Source organism: Vicia villosa, linkage group LG3 (assembly GCF_029867415.1).
Source record: "Vicia villosa cultivar HV-30 ecotype Madison, WI linkage group LG3, Vvil1.0, whole genome shotgun sequence".
Taxonomy (NCBI): domain Eukaryota; kingdom Viridiplantae; phylum Streptophyta; class Magnoliopsida; order Fabales; family Fabaceae; genus Vicia; species Vicia villosa.
The window spans coordinates 204,462,660-204,485,906 of record NC_081182.1 but is presented as its reverse complement, the minus strand read 5'-3'; the positions used below and the strand labels follow the sequence as shown (position 1 = coordinate 204,485,906).

At 28.6% G+C, this 23,247-nt stretch overlaps 2 protein-coding genes and 1 long non-coding RNA gene across 3 annotated transcripts; 2 read left to right on the top strand and 1 right to left on the bottom strand.

The window, feature by feature from the left end:
• The first annotated feature begins 3,451 nt into the window (after nucleotides 1-3,451).
• Nucleotides 3,452-3,959, top strand: LOC131657177 (subtilisin inhibitor-like). The gene is made up of 2 exons (XM_058926654.1): nucleotides 3,452-3,604; nucleotides 3,697-3,959. Exons 1-2 carry the CDS (start codon nucleotides 3,556-3,558, stop codon nucleotides 3,894-3,896), a joined length of 249 nt encoding a protein of 82 aa, XP_058782637.1. The 5' UTR covers nucleotides 3,452-3,555; the 3' UTR covers nucleotides 3,897-3,959.
• An 8,123-nt stretch (nucleotides 3,960-12,082) lies between these two features.
• LOC131657176 (uncharacterized) lies at nucleotides 12,083-15,012 on the bottom strand. Its single transcript, XR_009300521.1, has 6 exons — nucleotides 14,883-15,012; nucleotides 14,726-14,800; nucleotides 13,518-14,618; nucleotides 13,283-13,436; nucleotides 12,926-13,199; nucleotides 12,083-12,557 (listed from the first exon to the last, which is right to left on the bottom strand). It is a non-coding gene; the product is annotated as an uncharacterized LOC131657176 (long non-coding RNA).
• Nucleotides 15,013-21,139: 6,127 nt separating this feature from the next.
• LOC131657175 (subtilisin inhibitor-like) lies at nucleotides 21,140-21,736 on the top strand. The gene is made up of 2 exons (XM_058926653.1): nucleotides 21,140-21,293; nucleotides 21,396-21,736. The coding sequence occupies exons 1-2, from the start codon at nucleotides 21,245-21,247 to the stop codon at nucleotides 21,593-21,595; spliced, it is 249 nt and encodes an 82-aa protein (XP_058782636.1). The 5' UTR covers nucleotides 21,140-21,244; the 3' UTR covers nucleotides 21,596-21,736.
• The last annotated feature ends 1,511 nt before the right edge of the window (nucleotides 21,737-23,247 follow it).

Below are 23,247 nucleotides of genomic sequence, written 5' to 3'. Positions count from 1 at the left end.
ACCTCGTTGTACATTCCACCCGTATGGAATTTTCGCTGATGTAAGCTTATACTCTAGAACTACATCCTGCCAGCAAGACTCAACATACACGCACTCCAATGGGTAATCCTTCTCATCACTTTTTCCACCAAAACCATACAATCATGAACCTACATTTTTCTGCTACCCAAGGGGATACCCAGGTAACGAAATGGGAGGGAGCCATTAGAAAAATTAGTCCAGCTTCTAATATCCTGTTGGAGACCTAACGGAGGCCTAAAGGAGGCAGTTTACATGAAAGTTCCTCAAGGTGTGCAACTGCATAAGCTAGGCCAAGTTTGCAAATTCACCAAGTCCCTTTATGGCCTCAAACAGGCCAACAGACAATGGTTTGACAAACTGACTTGCTTCCTTCTAAACTCTGTATTCATCCAAGGAGAGGCAGATCATACACTCTTCATCAAGTCCACAACTGCTTCCTGCATAGCCCTTCTAGTATATGTTGATGAAATAATATTGGTTGGGCCTAGCATGACAAAATTTAATTCACTCAAGAAAGCATTGAATTCAAATTTCTGCATTCAGAACGTAGGAGAATTGAAATTCTTTCTAGGATTGGTAGTGGCTCACTCTACAAAAGGCATTTCCATCTGTTAGAGAAAGTAGTGCCTTGAGTTATTTGAAACTCCAGGCACGAGCAACTATAAACCAGAAAGCACCCTACTTTATCTTGCTATCAAATTAAGTAGTGATGACAACACTCCATTGGAAGGTGTTGGATTATAGGAGACTTATTGGTCAACTCATATATTTGACTACTACAAGGCCTGGCATTGCTCATGCCACTCAACAGTTGAGTCAGTACATGTCTTCACCTAATGTCAATCACCATAAAGCAGCCTTCTGGGTTTTAAGGTATTTGAAAAATTCACCTGGTTATGGTCTTATTTTTCCTCGAATGAAACTCAACCCTTCAAATTCAAGGATTCAGTGACGTTGACTGGGGAGGCTGTGATCAGTGCATTTTGATGCACATTCCTCTACGGTTGTACTTATACATTTCCATGGTTTGCTTTTCTTATTTTTTTATTTTATAATGTTTTTATATTTTAATTTATTTTTATTGTTATTTGATTTTCGTATTTAATTTTCAGCTTTAACAGTCTGCACGGAAACGATCATAACTGGAGTTTCAGGAGTCCGATAGAGGCGTTCTAATAATTGACGGAAAGCTAAGAGAAAGAGCTACAATTCTTATGTTGGAGTCGAAGTCAGAATCGGACTGTAGATGGGCCAGAAAATTTGTTGAAGTTGCAGCACTAGTTTTAGTTAAGTTTCAGGTCAATTAGTTTTGGGCCTGGGTCATATGTTTGACCCAGTTGGATTCTAAAACGGGTTGTACTTTTTCCCCTTAGGGTAGCAGCCGCGGTACTGTAGCGGGGATGATCACTATTCACGAAAATATTTCAAGCTTTTGTACGATCGTGTAATGGAGAACTAATCCAAAGGTGAAATCTGCCGGAGTCGAGTTCCAAATACTTTGAGGTTTTTTATCAATTCCAATTAAATTATTCATTCCTTTCAATATCGTGCTCTGTGTCTTGTTTGCTTAATTCAAGTTCCATAGAATATATATTGATTTGATTCGATGATTGTTCTTCCTACAATTTAATCGCGTTTGCTTTATCCGCGCAATTGTGTTTGCTTAATTCACAATACTTTAATCCGTTTGTTTAATCCGGACATTAGGAATTTACAATCTTGTAGTATGAATTGCGCTTGTTAATTCAACATTACAATCGAATAGGAATTGAAATCATTTAGGGATTGGAATTATATTGACCGATGATAAGTTGGATATCGAACCGGCAGATTAACCTGTTTTAATCACTTATTTTCAAAACAGCTTATTTTCAGAATCACTTATTTTAAGCATTTTTTCTGTAATTCGAAACTGAACCAACCCCCTCCCCCAAATTCGATTTTACTTTGGTTAATAAGAATAGGAATCCTTAAGAGACGATACTCGAGTTACCGTTACCGTCGTTGTTACTACAGTTTTACAAATTAACTCGTTTTTGACCCGCGTGCGACAGCGGATCAGGCTGCTTGGACACTAGGAGGTCCATCTCTGGATATTTCTTTTTTCTTGGACATTCACTCATTTCTTGGAAATCCAAGAAGCAAAGCACTGTTTTGCGTTCTTCTGCTGAGGCTGAATACAGGCCCCTTGCAACAACCACTAGAGAATTACAATGGATCACCTTCGTTCTGCAAAATCTTGGTCAACAATGAATTAGGCAAATTGTACTCTATTGTGACAGTCAAAATGCAATGCACATAACTGTCAATTTTGTGTTCCATGAAAGAACAAAACACCTTGATAGCGACTGCCACATTGTCATCCAAAAGGGTTGATGAAGTTGCTTCCTGTTTCTTCTGCCTCACAAGTTGCTGATGTTTCTACCAAGGCTTCTCATCCAAGACCTTTTCATGTTATGATGATCAAGCTTGGATTAGTGGACATCTTCCACCCTCCAGTTTGTAGGGGGTAACAAGAGTAGATGGTGGTGATGAATGAATGACTTGCTAGTCACCCTTGAGCTTTGTTTGCTTGGACGGTTACTTGCTTAATAAATCATCCGATTTTCATTGAGCTTTATTGTTTGCTTGGACTGTTACTTGCTTAATAAATCATCCGATTTTGATTAGTTTGTTATGATTCAGTTTTGGTAGTAGTTTTTTTTTGTTGTAACTACCTACCTTGAATCATTGTGATATATATTGATTGTAACACTACCTTTTCCGATTAATAAAAATCAATTCAATTCATTCACTTTACCATCCCAGTTTCATTTACTCTTACCTTGTTTTGTAATGAATTCACCTTTTGTTTATATCTTATTCATTAAACTTTTAAAGAATAAAAACTTTGTAGTACATTTATCATCGATTATTGTACTAAAATTCAAAAATAATAATTTATTTATCATGTATTTACTTTTAACTAATTTATTGACGTTAGTTTGGAGATGGTTTTTTTTGGGAAAATTACGTATCCCAATAATTTCTTTTACGAGTTTATTAAGGATCCTTTACTTTTTCTTTCGTAATATAATTGGTTTGTAATTTTTCTTTTTTTGTCGGACTTTTCCGTTTCTTCATGTAATCGGGTTGAAGAACCCTTAGTTCTCTCTATTAATACAACTTGCTTAAAAAAAATTAACGACCTAATATTAATCAATTATAAAATAATCACTATTACTATTTTAAAATTAATAATAATTTCATTTTTCCTATTTTTCTATTAAATATAATAATTTTAAAAAAATTATATATAAAATATTGGCAAACCTCGTGTATCACATGCAAACTCTATCGTACAAATATATTGGCAAGCCTCGTGTATCACATGCATTGCAACAATTTATATTATTGGATGTTAGATTTTATCAGCACTAAAATTACTATAAAGTCTCTAAATGTTTATCTATAAATATCACAAAGTTTAGTATCTTTAAGATATAACTTTCATAGCTCACCAAAATCTCTTTTTCAAAGTTTTCTTTTCTATTGATGGCAGAGGAAAAACAACAAGGAACTATTCCTCCTCAGGAAAAGCCAAGTGAGTTATAATTTTTAATATAGTTTTTTTTTTGGTTGAAAATTATTTAAACTATGTAATTATATATTGATATTTTTCTTTTCTTTTTGAAGGTGCTGCAAAAACAAGTTGGCCTGAACTAGTTGGTGTGACAGCAGATGAAGCTGAAAAGAAGATAAAGGAAGAGATGCCTGAGGCTGAAATTGAAGTGTTGCCTGATGATAGTGATGTTTCTCTTGATTACATATTTCAGAGAGTTAGATTATTTGTGGATGAATCTAATAAAGTCATTGAAACTCCAACCATTGGCTGATATTCCATGTAGTTATGAAGCTAGTGATGTAGTTTGAAGAATAAATTTAGTTCATTTTGATAAGTTTGTGTCTTAAACATGTATCGTTTTTCTTCAATAATCTATCTCCTTCAAAATTATTTTGTGGTTTTAATATTTGGTAAATCATTCAAAAATATGCTTAGACTTTCATCAAAGATTAAAACTGGTTACAATAATACTTTTAGCAACTAAAAATATAATGCTTTATATATACTAGAATAAATTAAATTATACTTCTACCGACTATAATTACAATTAAAAATAACTATTTTTATACCATTTAAAAATTTTATTAAAATATAATTAATTAACTTAATTATACAGTCAAAATAAAATTTATTATAATATTCTTAGTTATAATATTTTTGAATTATATAAAAATATATTAGTAATACAGTAGTTTATATAGATTAATAATATATGGGAACTGCTAAGCAGTGCTCTCAGGGCAATGGTTAAGTAAATTTATTTTAGTAATCTGCGTATTTAATACCTCGAAAATTAAAATATTACATTTTCTATAAAATATTTTCTTTTTTTGGAATGCTTAACCATTATCCTGAGAGCACTGGTTAGCCAGACCCATAATATATTTACCCTTATTTTGAATGACCTAAAATAATTAATTTCAAGGTAGACTAGTTTGTATTAGTAATTATACTAGCGACTATTTTTCATTGAATGATCAATTATTGAATATTTTTCTAATAAATCAAATAAAATATTTTGATAAAATATTTATGAAGGTTTATACATTATTGTCCTTCTTGTTTAAATAAAGATGGACGAATCGACCACTATCTATCTTACAACCTCTACATATCATACAACTACATCTACTAAAACTAAAAGTACAAGAAATTTTAGAGGTGCCACGATGATGATTAAATTGTCAAAATCTCATGAAAACGGTAGTATTAGTCACTCAATTGATTTTTGTTTAAAAATTGTTAAAGTTTATGGTAAAAATATGTAAGAGTTGTAAGAGGCTTCAACTTAAGGATATTTTTTGGATCATTGCCAAAGATTAACAAGTAATGTGCAAGAAATAAATTGAAGAACCAATTGATGAAAGGGTGGGTGAAAGGATACAAGAAGCCTTAGAAAAGGAGCGAAAAAAGTTGACTCATAAGGTGCGAGACAGCGTGACTCGTGAGGAACGGGAGATGATGCATCAAAAGGAGTGAGAGAGGTTGACCCAGGAGGTGCAGGATGATTTTATCTAAGAAGAGTAGCATATGGGTCATCAAGAGGAGCCGGAGAGGTTGACCGAGGAGGAACGGAGAAGATGGTTAAGGTTATGAGAGAGAAGTGTACCCAAGATGTGATTAAGGTACGTATAAGTTTGGTTTAAATTATTTTTGTTGTGTGTTGTTGTTTTTTATGTATTTAAATTTATGTATTGTCACTACTACAAATAATACATTTAATGACAACTATTTCACCTGATGTAATGAAAAATCGAGGTATAATTCTTGGACGCACCATTTTTTTTTAAAATTAAAATTCTATTATGTCGGTTTTAGATTAAAACCGATGGGTAAACTAATTCAGGGGACATGCTTCGTATTCCAGTAACTTCAATTTAAGTTTTTAATTCATAAAAGTGGCGTCTTCCTACATATTTTATTTTTAATCCAAAAATAAGTCACTTTTCACCTCGGTTATGTTAACCAACTAAGGTGAAATTGTTTGCTCTGATACATCACTTAACTTGTAGCTTTCAATTTCACTTGCCTAAAACTAAAACAACACACAAAGAACCCTAATAAAGATCCCTAAAAAACAAAATCCCTAAACACATAGCATCCTCAATATGAAGATGATGTGTGTTTAGGGCTCTTGTTCGATACTTACCATAATGAAATACCCAAATTATTTCTTTTATTTCTTTTTCACGTATCTGGCACGTCAAACATCACTACTCAAGTTACTATAATGTTTTTGTTATTGTTGTTGCTATTTTGTTGTTGTTATCATCATCGTCGTCGTCATTGTTGTTGTTGTTGAGACGTAAAACCCTAGAGGTATACTATTATTGTTGTTTTTAAATGGAGATTGATTGTATAGGTTTATTATTGATGTTGTTGTAGTTTTTGAGTTGTTGTTCAATGTAAGTTGTTGTTTACGAGTTATTGATGTTATTGTTGTTGTTTTTTTAGTTGTTATACCTTTCAATGTTATGAAAAGCTATATGTTTTAGTTTAGTTGTTGTTATTGAGTTTGATATTGATACTGAAATTATGATTTGTGATTCTTTGTGCCACTCTTATCTTATTCATCGAACATCTCAAAAGCACATTATAGTGAGAGAAAATACATATGAGTTTATTATATCTAATATCGATGGTTTGTTTCACTAACCCGTATCTGAACATATAACCTAATAAATTGATTTTGGAAATACTAATATGAAAAATATATTATTAAATCCAAAGATGAAAATTTATTTGTGTAGGATTTGGTTGTTCAAAAATCCAAAGATGGTACATTTTGTTCCACAAGAACGTCGTGACATATTGGTAGAATAGATTGGGATATTGGAGCATGCTGGGCATGTCCGTGGTCTTGGAAAAGGCGTCGGCTTGAGGATATTTTTTGGATCATCGTCAAAGATTAACAAAGTAATGCGCAAGAAAGAATTGTACCCGGGATGTGATTAAGGTAAGTTTGAGTTTGGTTTAAAATTTTTGTGTTATGTGTTGTTGTTGTATATGTATTTAAATTAATGTATTGTCACTACTATAAATAATACATTTTATGACAACTATTTCATCTCAAGTAACAAAAAATCGTGGTATAATTCTTGGATGTTCCATGTTTTTTTCTTTTAAAAATTAAAAATTTATTATGTTTGTTTTAGTTTAAAACTGAGAGGTAAACTAATTCAGGGTACATGCTTTATTTAATCTATAAAATAAGAAAACAAATGTACCTGGTAAATACTAATTTTCCATTTACTTAAAAAATAACACCTCATTGTTTAGGGGTAAAATGTGTCTAAAAAGATACTTTTTGTGACTAAATTTAGAAATTGGCTACATTAAAACTAATCGTTTGGTCTGTTTGTGTTACCATTGGACTACAGAAGTTGCATCTAGTTTTCCTTTATTGTTATGTATCCAAACTATAACTTTTTCATCAATACCAATGAGGCAGATTTCTCCTCTGTCCCAACAGTGTTTCTTTTGCTCATATCACTTCAAACTTTCTGCTCCAAACTGAACCACTTTCTTTCTGCTATCACTTCCTACCTGCCTTCTTCCTCTTTCCCATCCTTCTTCTTCTTTCTATGACTCTGCCTTTATATCTCTTTTTTTTATTACCTCAATCTCTTTCTTCCTCTTCTTTTTTTTTCTTTCATATCCAACGCTTCCATGGATACACTATTTTCCGTTAAAAAGTGTGAAAGTCACGAGAATCAGAACCGCAGAAGAGGATGTATCTATATTTGTCTTTGAAAATATTGAAGGAATTGGGTCATGAAGCATAAGTGGTATTAGAGGTATTTCATTGATAAAGTTTTGATTTTTGCTCAAATCGTTGTTGTATTCGAGGTATTTCGTTGATAAAGTTTTGATTTTTATATATTTTGGATAAACCCTTTTGTTTGTTTTAGCTAAATGTATTCAAATTTTTGTGATTATTGTTTAGGATTTTGATTATTTTGGATACACCATTTTGTTTGCATTCTCTTGTCTCAAAAATCGTAGCGAGTTTCATGGGCTTCGGATTTGAATCTTTGTCAGGTTACAATTATCTTCCAGTTGTCGTATCCAAATCCATCGATTCGTTCGATTTTCATCCCGTAACTGCTTCAGTTTCAAAACCCTAATTGTTTGTGTTGTGATTTTGAGGACCTTGCCTTGGATGATGCTTCTGTTAATCCATCATTTAAATTCATCAGTTAAATGTGAAGTTTGGTGTTGTTCAGAGATGAAATGGTTTAATTGGATTGAAATTTGAAATAAAAATTGAATTTTGAATGATGGTGAAAAAGAAAAAAAAAACAGCAGAAGAAAAGTTGTATGCAAAATAATAAGGAACTTAAATATATTTAGGATTGGTGGTATTGATTTGGTGATGAATTAGTTTTGAAATTGAAACGCTTAACGAGGATTTATTTGGATTTGTTGCTGATTTTTCTTTCTTGTATAATCACGTGGAATATTTGGGTAGATTACATGAGTTGTATTATTGCTTTAATCGTGTATTATCATCCTCTATTTTTTGTATAGGATTGAATCTTTTTGAATTGGTATATCTGAAGTGAAGGATGTTGATATTGAAAATATCCTTGCGCATTATAAGCTAGCATGCTTTGTGCAATTATCCTTGCCATTATAAGCTAGCTTCCTCTGTTTTTTGTATAGGATTGAACCTTTGTCTACTATATCGTATCAAAACAAAATACATGTGGATTATAATAACTCAAACTGTGACTTGATTTCAGGTTGTTGCAGCATGTGGATTATAATTATTATATTGTGTCAAATTACTGTCAAGGTCGACATGTTTGTGTCTTATTGAAGAAGCAGTGGGAACTGTGAAGAAGATCAAAGCACTAAATGAAAAAGCTGTCGAGATATAGTTGATAGAGATTTAAACAGAATATATCGTGAAAGGAATGAAGTTAAGAGTATTGTTACTATTGTATATGTCGTGAATAACTTTATATGTAACATCTCATGAATTTATTGTAGAAACCTATAATGGACATACTTGGAGAAGCTTATGACAGCCCAAACAAGGTTAGTCAATAACTATTTTAACTATATGTGGGAGTGCTGCTACATTCTTGGATTAAACATTCATTGAATTTTAATTAGACACAATTGGCATTGCAATTATACTGGGCCATTAGTGAGCATGGGGTGGTGTTGGATCTTTAATATTATTGGATCTTTAAAAATAGTTGTTTGTTTTGACTTTTGAGTAGTAAAATATAATCGGATCTTTCAAAATCATGTTTTTTCTGACAGGTGTGGACAGTACAACAAAGTTGTTGTTGTTAATACTATCCGAATTGAACAAAACCATGATCCAAGCAAGATCTTGATGGCTTCTTTAATGCGTAAAAATGGTTCTAAAGCATTACCTTTTTGTAGGAACTTACTTTCTGATGCACTTTTAATAGAACCAACTAACCGCAATGCTTTCAAAATGTATGAGTTTTCTTGTTTGATTTTTTTTTAATTTCTAAGAATTAATTGTTGTAATCTAAACTGGGGTTAGGGTAACTTTTAGTTCTTAAATGCTGAACTTATTTATCTGTTTTGTTATGTTTATGTTTTGATACTGATGTTTGTTTGTTACATTGATCAGTTTGTTTTTGTTGATGCAGGATTTGAAAAGTGGTTTGTTTTTTTAGGTGATTCTTTCTTGGATTACGATTGAGGATCACTTGTGAGAAAGCTTAATATCGATCAGATTGATTTTCTATCGTGTTGAGGTAATGATTGAAATTGGTTTTTGTGATGGGATATAGGTTGTATTGAGTGAAAATATCTGATTTGTATTTGATGATCTCAGTTAATAGTTTATGTTGTTATAGACTGGTTGGCTACTGGTGTAGGGATAAGCTTTTTGTAAAATTGTTTGCAAATTGCAAGTCCTTTTCAAATTTATAAGTTGACTTATTAATAGTTTAAGTCCTTTTCAATTTTATTGAAGATTTGCTTGTAATATTTAGTCTTTTGATAGAAATATAGTTGAGATACAATTGTACAATCATCTATTGGTCGTTGAAAGTTTTAGTTACTTAAAGTCAAGTATTGAAGGCGGTTCAAGGTTTGGTTTTGATCTAGTGGCTTTCACGCTTATTTTCAATTTTGCTGCTATCTTTTGTCAGTACTTATCTACTCGAGTTCTTTGGGTGGCATGTATACTGAGACTCAAAGTTCTGGATGCATATAAAAGGGCATTGGAAATACGGGGAAAAATGTATGGTAAATCCTAATATTTTTAGAAATGATATTTTATTATTTATTTAATTTATATACAAATACGTGTATCATACCAGTATCTGTGCGAACGCACGGGTATCCCGTTAGTTATTTGAGTGTTAAACGTTAAAAGCCAAATTTTTTAAAATAGAGGGTTAGAAACTAATACCACTTGCATATTACATGCATTGCTATCCACTAAACCACTTCTATTTTTTTACTAGCGGGATACCCGTACGTTCGCACGGGTACCAGTGTGGTACGCTCATTTGTTTTAGATGATTTATTTTGTATAAAAAAATAGTAAAGTTGTTCTACTATTATTTAATATTTTTATCAGTAACTTCATGTTCCCGTTATTAATCAATATTTTGATAAATAGTTTTATATTTCCGTTAATATTCAATATTTTAATTAGTAACTTCATGCTCCCGTTAATATTCAATATTTTGATCAATAAGTTCATGTTCCCGTTAATATTCAATATTTTGATCAGTAATTTAATATTTCTGTTTATATTAAATATTTTGATCAGTAACTTCACTTTTCCGTTAATATTCAATATTTTGATTAGTAATTTATGTTTCCGTTAATATTCAATAGTTTGATCAATAACTTCATATTCACGTTAATATTCAATATTTTAATTAGTAATGTTATATTCCCGTAAATATTCAATAGTTTTATCAATAATTTCATGACATAGGAATATTAGAACAATAGTTTGGTATAGTTACTCGTACATCCATACAATACTTGTGTGTTACCCATGCATTCGCACGGGTATTAGTGTGTTACGCGTCGATTCATAGTATTTTTTATTTTTTATTTTTATATAAACCATTTTTAATTGTAATTAATAAAAAATTATGATTAGTGAATTATCTTTAAAGAAACAAACTCAATCTATTTTTTAAGCACATATATATTATCATGAGTTCATAAAAAAATGTTTGTGAAAACTTTTATAGGGAATTATTTTAAAAATACATACAAAAAATAATATAGAAAAATAAATATGCATAGTACATAATTATTTTATTGATAAAAAATATATAGAAAAATAAATTATTAGATATTTATTTATTTCTATTTAACAATCATTTATTAATAATAATTTAATTATATTGTTAATTAATAATTAAATTTTATGTTTGGTTGTTATGTCTAATTTAAATATTCTGAATCATTTATTTTTAAAATTGAAAAAATTAATCTATTGTTCCTCAATATCATATTGTAAAAATATTTTAAAATTTATTATTATGAAAATATTTTTGTTGATAAAAGTGATTAATAAATTATGCACACCAAATGTTTGTGATAAGTCCTATGTAAATAAAAACATATATTCTTTAATATTAATTTAAAATTGTGTTTTAGGTCTCCTTTAAACGTAAATATTTTTGTTTATTGGACTTTTCTAAAGTTAAATCTTCCATAATTCTTTTAGTATCAATATTTTATATGCTTTAATTTTAACATTACTACTTTCTTGATATTATACACAGTAAGTTTTCTTTAGCGTCTTTGTTAGACATGTTGGAGATATCCAAGATGCTTCATAGTCAAGGTATAGCAAGTCATTTAAAATTGAAAAATTGAATCAGATAAAAAGATAATCATGTAGTATTTATGTAGTTTTTCTTTAGACCAATTAGAACTATCGGTAGATAAAATTTAGCAGAGTTCATCAATAGCAACTTCAACTGCTTTTATTTTTGTGTGCTATGAAATTCTTATTATAAAAATGACATATAGGGCCCATTTGTTTTGGCTTTTTTTAAAAATGATTTTTATAGTATTACCAAATTTTGTGAAAAAAAATTTTACAAAGAAACTTTTTATAAAAGCTTCAAATTAAAATTTTGTTTGAATAGTTATTCTTAAAATGTGATTTTAGGTATTTCATTTATTTATGGAAAAAAAATTTGAATATCAAATTTTTAAAAAATCACTTAATTTTAAAGCTATTTCAAATAGATTTTCATAAAAATCATTTTTAAAATACAACTTTTTGAAAAAATTTTGATTTTGACTAAGTTTTGGTCTTCAATTATGTATGTTTATGTTATAGGATGTCAAATTAAGTGTTTCATTTTAGAAAAAACGAATATAAAAAAACTTGTAATATTTTGAAAAACGGTTTTAGAAAATCTATTTTCAAAAATACAAAGAAAAAATCCATTTTTTTAAAGCTGAAACAAACTGGCCATAGTGTACAAAAAATGAACTTGGGTAAGTGAGTGATGTGTAAATGTTTTAGCACACCCAAAATACTGAAGTTTGGCATTCTAATGGCAAAATCATGATCCTTTTTCTTGTGTCATTTATATCTCTCTGGGTGTCAATGCCAAGCAGGCACACCGACTTGGATTTGAGTCTCCTTGGAATGTTGTTGCTTTGAGGCTGAATTTCCACTCACTTGAAGCTGTCAAATGATGTTTCTAAACATTACTAGTGGCTGAAATCTGCATGTTGTTGTGTCGATATAGCTGTTGTAGCTGTTGTGATTTATGGTGACATATGAGCATCATTTCAATAGAAGACTCTCGTTTTTTCGAAGAACTCGACAATATTTCTAAGATATAAATCAGGTGGGATGTTGTCGGTAACGGCTCTAATGTCAATGATCAAAAATGCTTTGTCGTGACTCATGAATCTCAACAAATTGGGACATGTCTTACTCATGCACCTGAAAAAAAAGTGTTCAAGATGATGTTATTACTCATGTTGTAAATTCTTCCAATGATCAAAATTTACATGCTATTACTATTATGGCTACTACTACTACTATTGCACATGATCAAAATGTAAAGACTGCTAAAAACATGTTACAAGCAAATGCCAAAGATACAAAATTGTCTGTTACCAACACCAATCTAAAAAAAACAAAGTAGAATTGGAGAATGGATATAACATCCCTCCAAATGACTCAAATCTCTAACAATTTAAGCAAATGTCAAAATAAATAAATAATGAATTTGTAGAACAACAGAAGCATAACATAGCATGCCTTCAATACACACAATAGTTGCCTACTTATCAGGTCGATAAACTTACCAATATCATGCTACTCCTTAAGTAGTAATCCTTATGAAGCAGCACCTCGAATCACGCAAACACCGCCAAAGCCGATCATAGACTTCAAAGCCTAAGCCCCTCACTATATTTCCAGCCATTACCACTACTATTCTATTTTAACCCCGCGTGTCATGAATGGTCAATAAGGAGTGAGAGCAATCTTATCCTACCAAGCCATCTATCTCACCCTCGAATCGAAGGGCAGATCCACTGATCTAATGAACTGTTCTTCATGAACTTGTAAACTAAAAGGCTGCAAAACAAACACTTCTTAAGCCAATTAAAACGCTGAAAGTTGAATTTTCATGATGAAATTGTAAATAAAAAAGTACACACCTCTGACGAACCAAATTCATAAGATGCATTGAGCCAATCATGTTTATTTCAGTAATATATTATTTTTCTCCATAAGGAAAAATCTTGTCAAGTTTCTTCATCGCCACTAAGGTACTATCTCCTAAGCTTCCTTTATACACACATCCAAATCCACCTACAAAATATAAACAGTTAGAAATAAATTATACTGAAATCATAGCGCAGTGAGATTCAATTCAATACATAACACACATACCTGTTCCTATAAGTTGCGAAAAATTGCTTGTCTTGATTTGCAAATCGTGGAAAGTAAAATTCACCGGAGCACCTGATAAGACCAATGAACTTTCCATCTCTCTTTTTAAAGTTATTTTTCTATGAACACTATAATACAATATCATACAAAGTAAAATAATGAGAACTATCATGCCTAAAACAATTGGAATATTCACACAACCAAAGCTGACAATGTTACCAATAAACAAATAGTTAACTATTCAAACATATGATTTAGAAGCACTTCACTGCAAAAGACTATACATACATAGCCATTGTTTATGAAGCAGAAAGAAGTACAAGGTTTGAGTTTCTATTTGAAAGTAGATCAGGAAGTAGCTATAGAGAGACTAACTCTTTATATAAATCATTTTCTACCACAACACTAATTATCCACGAGGGAAATTAATTTTTCTGCTTCTTATTTAAGTGCTACAAATAAATACAAAACATTGTCAACAAAATATTTACTAAAAAACAATTGCAAAAACTATGAATAATTTGAACAAATGTTAAACTTACTTCTTTCGCATCTTGCGCTGCTGAGAACAAAGAATGATAATCTGCCCACATGGAAGGATCCGTACAAGGTTTGGGCGACAACATTGCATCTTCTAATATCACAACAAAAAAAACACTAATGGAAGACTTAACACTTTCTAAATTAATCAACTGAATGGAAAACTGTGTAGTCTTGCTAAATTTTACAGGGTTGTTGATATGCGAAGATAACTTCTTCATAGCATCAATTACTTGCTCTTTAGAAGCATCCATGGAGGTTTTAAACTTCAAACTCTTTTTAGTGTTGCAGATAAAATTACAAATACAAACTCAATTGAAAAATTACCTATGAGATGAGAATAAAAGTAAATTTCAGTCAAGCTTTGAGTGTATGAAGTTTGCAAATATCATATTGATCATAGTAATTCTTAAAATCACTCTCGGTAACTGTGGATGCTATACCTCCAACAAATAGCTTCTTTGTGCAGATAGGAGTAAGACCCGTTGACCCATGACTGTTGTTGTTGCTTATGCTAAAAACGCTCTAATCATCTCTAGGGACATATTTTCTTCCTTCAACCTGCATGATGACACTAAAACTCAATTAAACACTATCATTTAATTGTATATAAGCAGTGCACAATTAAACTCAAACTATTAAACCAACACCAACTTTGAGAACATAACTTTGAATCCTACTAAGATATGAAGACATAAGGGTTCATGAACCGAAGGGCCATCCGCGTTCATCCAATCTGATAACTGAAGAAAGAGAAACCACCAGAAGTCATTTTTATTAGTTTAATCATTAAAAAAATCCCAAAATGAAAAAACAACTATTTACCCGTAGGATGTTTCCAGGTATCCATATTTGCAGGTCTTGAAGTGGACCATGATTTTTAATTACATTTGTATGCACCTTCGTGAAATAAATAATATTAGACAATCAGAAAAACTATTGAAATTTATTTAAAGAAAGAAAGTAAGAGAATATGAGACCACAAGCCGCTCAAATTCATCTTTAACCTTTGAACATTCTGATTTTAATATATAGGAAGCATTAAACCTATAATTCTATAATGATTAGTGGCACTTAGAATACTAAACCGTTATTTTTCAGAGATGAAGCCAATATAATTTTTTTTATCAAACTCTAATTTTCTATCATTCCACAATTGAATTGAATATAATTTTTATCATGAAAGTCACTCAATACAAAATATTCTTCTTTAACATTAATGTAATATTGAGCAAATACAACTATGCATACCAGTAATAATGTACTTCAACCTGTTCGTGAAGCCATTTTTGGAGTTTCAACAACAATTTTGATTGAACCCAACACAGATTCTCCTCTTAGATTCTGATTTTCCATAGCCGACATAAATTGTCTCCATTGTTCCCATCATCCGTTGTCTTTCCACAATTTCAATTCCAAGAAACACAACACCTCTAACTGTTCAGATAAATCAATTTGCTTACATTCATCCATTCTAACAGAAAATTGAGTTTTAGGATTTGCTCGAGAAAATTGGATTTTAACCCCAACATAAATTTAAGTAACCAAATCATTGGCTTACCCGCTTGAATTTCGATTCCATACTTCCTAAAATAAGAACATAAAAAAGTGAGATAAGAAGAGGAGGATGAAGAAGAAAAGGGAGAAGGAAGAAGAAGAGGATCAGTTCGTGAGAGAGTGAAGAACTGTTTTTCATATGGAATATGGAACAGAAACCGTTTTGGGAAGTGAAGTGGAAAGAATACATGAAAAAAAATTTGGAAAATAAGTGAAGTGTCATGAGTGAGAGCCGGTTGTTGAAGTTTGAAGAGAAACTCTTGTTGCACAAAGGATACGTGTTGAAGGAGTTTGGAAACAAATAATTTTAGATTTTTTTTTATAATAAAACATGATTAATTGTTAATCTAGCCACGTGGCTTTCTTATGGACTAATAAGGGCATTTAAGGGTTTTAATCAACACTTTCTTTTCTTATATGATATATTATAATTTGCAACGTATATTTATATAATGGATATTAACAGCAAATATTTATTGTAAAGTAGTAAATCGTCTTTAATATAGTAAAGTTAAAATTGTTTAAAATTCTAAATATAATTAAATAATAATCAAAATATTTTTTGTTGAATCTTTTTTACATAAATGTTTATAATAGCAGCGAATTATTTATTATAAAAATTGAAAATGATAAAATTTATTTTTATTGGATTAGCAACAAATTTTATTAATCATAAAAATTTAAATTTGAAAATTTTGAATCTTTAAGGAAAAGTTTCAAATAATTAAATAATTAAATTGTTTTAACTATTTAATATTTCAACAAAATAATCCAATTAATTAATTATTCAATAAATTAAATATTTAAAATATTAATAGCTAATACATTAATAGTTGAAATATTAAATAGTTAAATTACTAATTCAATAGTTGAAATAATGTGTAATAATAATAATAAATAATTTTTTAATAAACTCTTTGATATTTTAATTATTAAATAAATAATTATTTTAACTAAATATTAGTTCAACTAAATAGTTTAATATGAGATTACTTAGATTAATTTAAATATTGTTAATTTATTTATTTAATATGATAATAATTTAATAAATTGGTAGTTAAAAGATTAACTTATTTCATGAATTAATTAACAGTTGACTATTAATGATTATGCTATTCAACTATTTAATATTTAAGTATTAAGTAATAAAGTTTTTGCTATATTTAATAATTATTTAATAGTTATTTAATATTCAACTATAAATTAATTAATTAATTAATTAATTAAATTAATATTTTAACAACCAATTTATTAAATTATTCTCATATTATTTAGATTAATAAACATTAGTTTAAATTATCTAATTAATCTCATATTAAATTTTTAAAATAATTAATATTTTAACTAATTAATCTTAGATTAAGTTATTCTAATTAATCTCATATTAAATAATTAAATAATTCTAATTTATTAATATTTTAACTATTAATTTATTAAATTACTCTCATGTTAAATAGTTAAAACATTTTATTATGAGAGTTATTAGAATAATTTAAACTTTCGTTAAATAAATTATTTAATATGAGAATAATTTAATAAATTGATAGTTAAAATATTAATTTAATTAATGAATTATTTAATAATTGACTATTAATGATTATATTATTTCAGCTATTTAATATTGAAGTATTAAGTATTACAGTTTTGGTTATATTTAATAATTATTTAATATTTAATAAATTAATTAATTATTAATAGTTGAAATATTAAGTAATTTATCAAATACAAAAGAATTTATATAATATATTAATGATGCAATATTGTAAACAAATTATAAGCTTGGCCTAGTAGTTATAGAGTAATTTGTGAATCCAAAGTGCATCCTTTTATTTTTAATCTAAAAAATCACTTTTCACTTCGGTTAGGTTAACTAAACAAAGTCACATTTCACCTAAAACTAACCGAAGTAAAATTGTTTGCTCTAATATATATAACTTACTTTGTAGTTTTCAGTTTTACTCGCCTAAAACTAAAACAACCACACAAAACGCAAATGAGGATCCCTAAAAAATAAGAACTCTAAAAATATATCATTTTCTATATGAAGATGATATGTCTTTAGAGCTCTTGTTCGATACTTACCATATTGAATGACCCAAATCATTTATTTTACTTTTTCTTCACGTATCTGGTACGTCAAACATCATTATTCAAGTTACTTTAATATTTTTGTTATTGTTATCATTGTCATCATTGTTGTTGTCGTTAGTTGTTGTTGTTGAGATGCGAAACCGTAGAGACTTAATATTGTTGTTGTTTTTAAATTGACATTAATGTTATAGGTTTATTGTTGATGTTGTTATAGTTTTATCGTTGTTGTTGTTTAAACTGATATTAATCTTTTAAGTTTATTGTGATGTTGTTGTAATTTTTGAGTTGTTATTTAATGTAAATTGTTGTTTTCGAGTTGTTAATGGTATTGTTGTTGTTGTTTTTTAGTTGTTATACTTTCTAAAATTATGAAAAATTATATGTTATCGTTTAGTTTTATTGAGTTTGAGATTAATAGTGAAATTATGTTTTGTGATTCTTTGTGCCGATTTTATCTTATTCCGTTGAACATCTCAAAAGCACATTATAGTGAAGGAAAATACATGAGTTAAAATAATACTACTTAAAATTAATAATAATTTAATTTTTCCAATTTCTAAAAAATAATAATTTAAAAAACAATTATTATAAACAAAATATTTTGAAGATATTCTTGAGTATTTTCTTGATTTTCTGACTCTTATAGAATTGACCAAAAAATTTAAAAGACAACAGTCAACAAAAAATTATAATTCTTCAAAGATGTTTGATATTGAAATATTAGTTCTTTTGGAACAATTGCTCAATCATTATAAAGGATGATATATGAAAAATAGTTGGACAATCCTTCAACAAACGATATTATTTGAAATCCTTCTGGGATGATTAGAAAAAAAAATACATCGTTTGAACAATCCTTCAGGGATGATGATGATGTAATATGTTTATTTATTTTTCAAATCTTCAAACAAGATTAAAGATAAAAATTACGCAATTGTGAAATCTTTTTGGGATAATTCCCTATTATTGATGCAATTTTTTTAACATAATATTATAGATCAAATGCTTATGTGATTCGATAATATAATATATGCAACCTTCTAGGATGCATTAGAATCATTCGTGTCATTCTTCTGGAATGATAATCATTTTATGGATATATTAAAAAAAAATGTAGATATTTTAACATTATCCATGACATCCTTTTGGGATGCATGAAAATTATCCTTGATTTTTTTTTATTTTTTTCTAATCAATAGATCAATAGAAAATAGGTAGGATTACTAATTTATATATATATATATATATAATAAAACTGAATTAAAAAAAATAATGTTACCTTTTAAATCTTTGCTATCTTTCAAGGATAGCTTGATAAGTTCTTCCGGAACTATATAAAAAATTTAATATATTTCTATCCTTTAGGGATGCTTTATATGTTCTTCAGGTACAATATAAGTTTATTATATTTCTATCATTCATGGATACTTGATAAGTTTCTTCATAAGTTAATAAGATATAATATCATATCAAAGTTCAAGGTTAATAAGGTAAAAAAAAAGCATAAAATAAAGGATCAATATTACCTCTAATAGTTAGAACTTCAATATTTTTCCTTTTCTCAAGTTTGGTAGAGTTTCGTGAAACTTAATAAAATAATAGAAGATAGAAAGAGAAGAAGATAGTATATTCTATTATTCATATTCTGAGTGTAAGAGATTCTGATACAATGTGAGTCAAATTTATAGGACATATGTAATAAATAGAAAATCAACCTGAAATCTCCTAATTAGTGGATATCCATAATCATACTATTTATGACAATTTCTAAATATTTAGTAAGTTCATATATACTAGAATAAATTAAATTATATTTCTACCTATTATAATTATAATTAAAAATAACTATTTTCATACCGTTTAAAAAAAATACTCCAAATATAATTATTTATCTTGATTTCTTATACAATCAATGTGAAAGTTATTATAATATCTTTAGTTATATTTGAAATAAATTAACTATCAATATTAAATGTCTTTGAATTAAAGTAAATGTATACTAGTAATATAGTAGTTTATATAGATTAATAATATATTTAACCTTATTTTAGATAACCTAAAATAAATATTTCAAGGTAGACTAGTTTGTATAAGTAATTATACTAGCAACTATTTTTCGATGAATGATCAATGATTAAATATTTTTCTAATAAATAAAATAAAATATTTTGATGAAACATTTATGAACGTTTATTACAAAATATATATATATATTCTAACACAATGTTTTTATTGTCTAACAAATACCCTATGTATATTTTCTGAATGCACAATGTTTAATTGTGTTTTTTATATTATCCAACAAAATTTTCTTGGATGCACAATGTTTTTATGTTATCATCATCATCATCATCATCGTCATTGTTGTTTTCGTTAGTTGTTATTGTTGAGATGCGAAACCCTAGAGGCTTAATATTATTGTTGTTTTTAAATTGAGATTGATGTTATAGGTTTATTGTTGATGTTGTTGTAGTTTTTGAGTTGTTATTTAATGTAAGTTGTTGTTTTCGAGTTGTTGATGTTATTGTTGTTGTTGTTTTTTAGTTGTTATACTTTCCAAAATTATGAAAAATTATATATTTTAGTTTAGTTGTTGTTATTGAGTTTTAGTTTGAGATTGATACTAAAATTATATTTTGTAATTCTTTGTGCAGAGCTTATCTTATTCCGTTCAACATCTCAATAGCACATTATAGTGAGAGAAAATACATGAGTTAAAATAATACTATCTTCGATCCTATTTAAGAGAAAAAACTATTTTTTACATATATTGAATAATTAATGTATTTGAATAATATATTGTTTAGAGGATTTCAAGGGGTTTATTTGGAATCCGGAGAAGGTGAAGTCAAAAGCCAAGAGGACTATTGCAGCGGTCATATAGTTAGCCACACTTTGGTGCATTTGGAATAGGCGAAATGTGCTTATTTTCAAGAATGAGCCGTATAGTTTTACCGAAAGTATGACGGAAATCATTTATAACTCTTGGGGATGGCTTCTTTTTTCTGTAATTTAGCAGAAAATTATAATTTTCACATTTGAAATATTCTTCCACTTTTTTGTTTAAAGTGGTAGAAGTTTTCCGCCTTGTTTTCGGTTTGGAGTACCTCTTATACTCCTTTATTAATGTCATTGTTTAAATACATTAGATATTCAGTAAGACCAGAGGGAGAGGGAGTACTGATACCACTTAAAATTAAAATTAATAATAATTTCATTTTCCCAATTTCTACAAAAATAATAATTTAAAAAACAATTATTATAAATAAAATATTGACAAACCACGTGTATCTCATGGATGTTCTATCGTACACATGTATTGGCAACCCTCGTGTATCACATGCATTGCAACAGATGGATATCACAATTATTTATATGATTGAATGTTAGATTTTATCACCAATAATAAAATTACTATAGAGTCTCCAAATATTTATCTATAAATATCTCAAACTTTAGTAACCTTAAGATATAACCTTCATACTCTACATAGCTCACCAAAACCTCTTTTTTCAAAGTTCTCTTTTTCTTTTCTATCGATGGCAGAAGAAAAACAACAAGGAGCTAACCCTTCCTTGGAACAGCCAAGTGAGATATAATTGATGGTTCATTTAGGTTTTCTTTTTTTGGTTGAAAATTATTCAAATTATGTAATATTTATATATTAATATTTTTTTTTTCTTTTTGAAGGTAATGCAAAAACAAGTTGGCCTGAGCTGGTTGGTGTGACTGCAGATGAAGCTGAGAAGAAGATAAAGGAAGAGATGCCTGAGGCTCAAATTCAAGTGGTGCCCCCTAATACTCCTGTTACTTATGATTACAGGTTACAGAGAGTTAGATTATTTGTGGATGAATCTAACAAGGTCATTCAGACTCCAACCATTGGCTAATATTTCATCAACTCAATGTCAAGGAGAGGAGATATACTTGTAGTTATGAAGCTTGTGATGTTGTTTGAAGAATAAATGTAATCTCTTTTTTAACTATGTGTGTGTCTTTTTCTCTTGAATAATATATCTCCTTCAACATTATTATGTGGTTTTAATTTTTGTTTAATTAGATTGGAAATTTAATAGAAATTTATAGTAGGGATAAATTAGTTTTTGCATTCTCAAACTAAGACTTAGTTTAATTTATAAATTAATTAAAATATTGATAGGCTAAATATTTTTAACCAAAGTGACATGCACTGGAAGTGTAAATAATTTTACACTAGTGTTTAGTAAAAAATTAACAAGTTGCCGTATTATCTAAATAATTCTAAGATATAGAAAAAAATTAATAAAATACATTGTTTTTTTACCTCAATGAGCCTCTAGTTTGAATTTAATATAGGCACAAACACTTTAATGAATTCACCTTTTGTTTACATATATTTATTTAAATTTTAAAAAATAAAACCATCTTAGTACATTTATCACCAATCATTTACTAAATTCAAAAATAATAAAAAACTTTCTATTTATTTTCATTTAAATAATTCATTAATTCATAAATTCGGACTAGTGTTGACTAGTGTTACTTATTACGAAATAATTTAGAAAAATAATACAAGAATGCATATATTATTTTATAGCAAAATTTTAAATTTATTTTAAATTATTTTTTATTTTTAATAGGGATAATGAGATTGTAATAATAATGAATGGTTGAAATTTATTTTTATTTTATTTTGTTTTATATTTTGTTAACGATATATATTTTTTTATAATTTAATTAATAAAATGAAATCAGTGTCGGCTCTCAATAGGAATTTCGGAAATCTCATAAAAATAAAATTTGAGTTTTATATAAATCAATTGTAAAATAATTATTAATATCTAAATTAATAATAATTTCATATCCCATTTTTTATTAAAAATAATAATTTAAAAAATACAAACAAAATATTGGCAAACCTCGTGTATCACATGGATGCTATCTAGTACACCAAATATATGGTCCAAAGTTAATGTACCTTGCACCACCAAAAATTGAGGCATGTGTTTGGCATTGTAACAGCTGAAGCTGAATTGTTGGAACATACAAATCAAATTAAGGTTTCTTTAATGGGGAAAATGATCAATTGAAGAAGATGAAGATTAAAGAATGAATAGAAATAATAGAGAGAGAGAGTAATTGAGGGTGAGATAGTGAATTGGCATTAACCACAACATAGGAGTAGTGAGCTCCTTATATAGTACAAGTTACAAAATGATTGGAATGATTTAAAACACCCTAAAACAAACAGAAAAACAGTTGGGCTTCAGTGTAACCGGTTACGGCAAATAGCGTAACCGGTTACGCAAACGCAACATCTACAGTAAATCTGTTTCACGGGTTCGTAACCGGTTACGGTAACAGGCGTAACCGGTTACGCCAACTGAAGTGCTAAAAACAGCAGTTTCAACACACCACCTCACTTCAGTTGGTCCAAGTCCACCATGCTCAGCTTCCTTCTCAGCCCCTTAAACACCTCATTGGTCACAACCTTTGTCAATAAGTCAGCTACTTGATCTTCGCTTCGACAATACCCCAATCGTAACTTTCCATCGCTCACTAA

Bases quoted from the DNA above. Each gene is read 5' to 3' on its own strand.
- LOC131657177 (XM_058926654.1), top strand. From the start codon at position 3,556: ATGGCAGAGGAAAAACAACAAGGAACTATTCCTCCTCAGGAAAAGCCA. The intron at 3,605-3,696 runs GTGAGTTATAAT...TTCTTTTTGAAG, and splicing joins TCCTCCTCAGGAAAAGCCAA to GTGCTGCAAAAACAAGTTGG.
- LOC131657175 (XM_058926653.1), top strand. From the start codon at position 21,245: ATGGCAGAAGAAAAACAACAAGGAGCTAACCCTTCCTTGGAACAGCCA. The intron at 21,294-21,395 runs GTGAGATATAAT...TTCTTTTTGAAG, and splicing joins CCCTTCCTTGGAACAGCCAA to GTAATGCAAAAACAAGTTGG.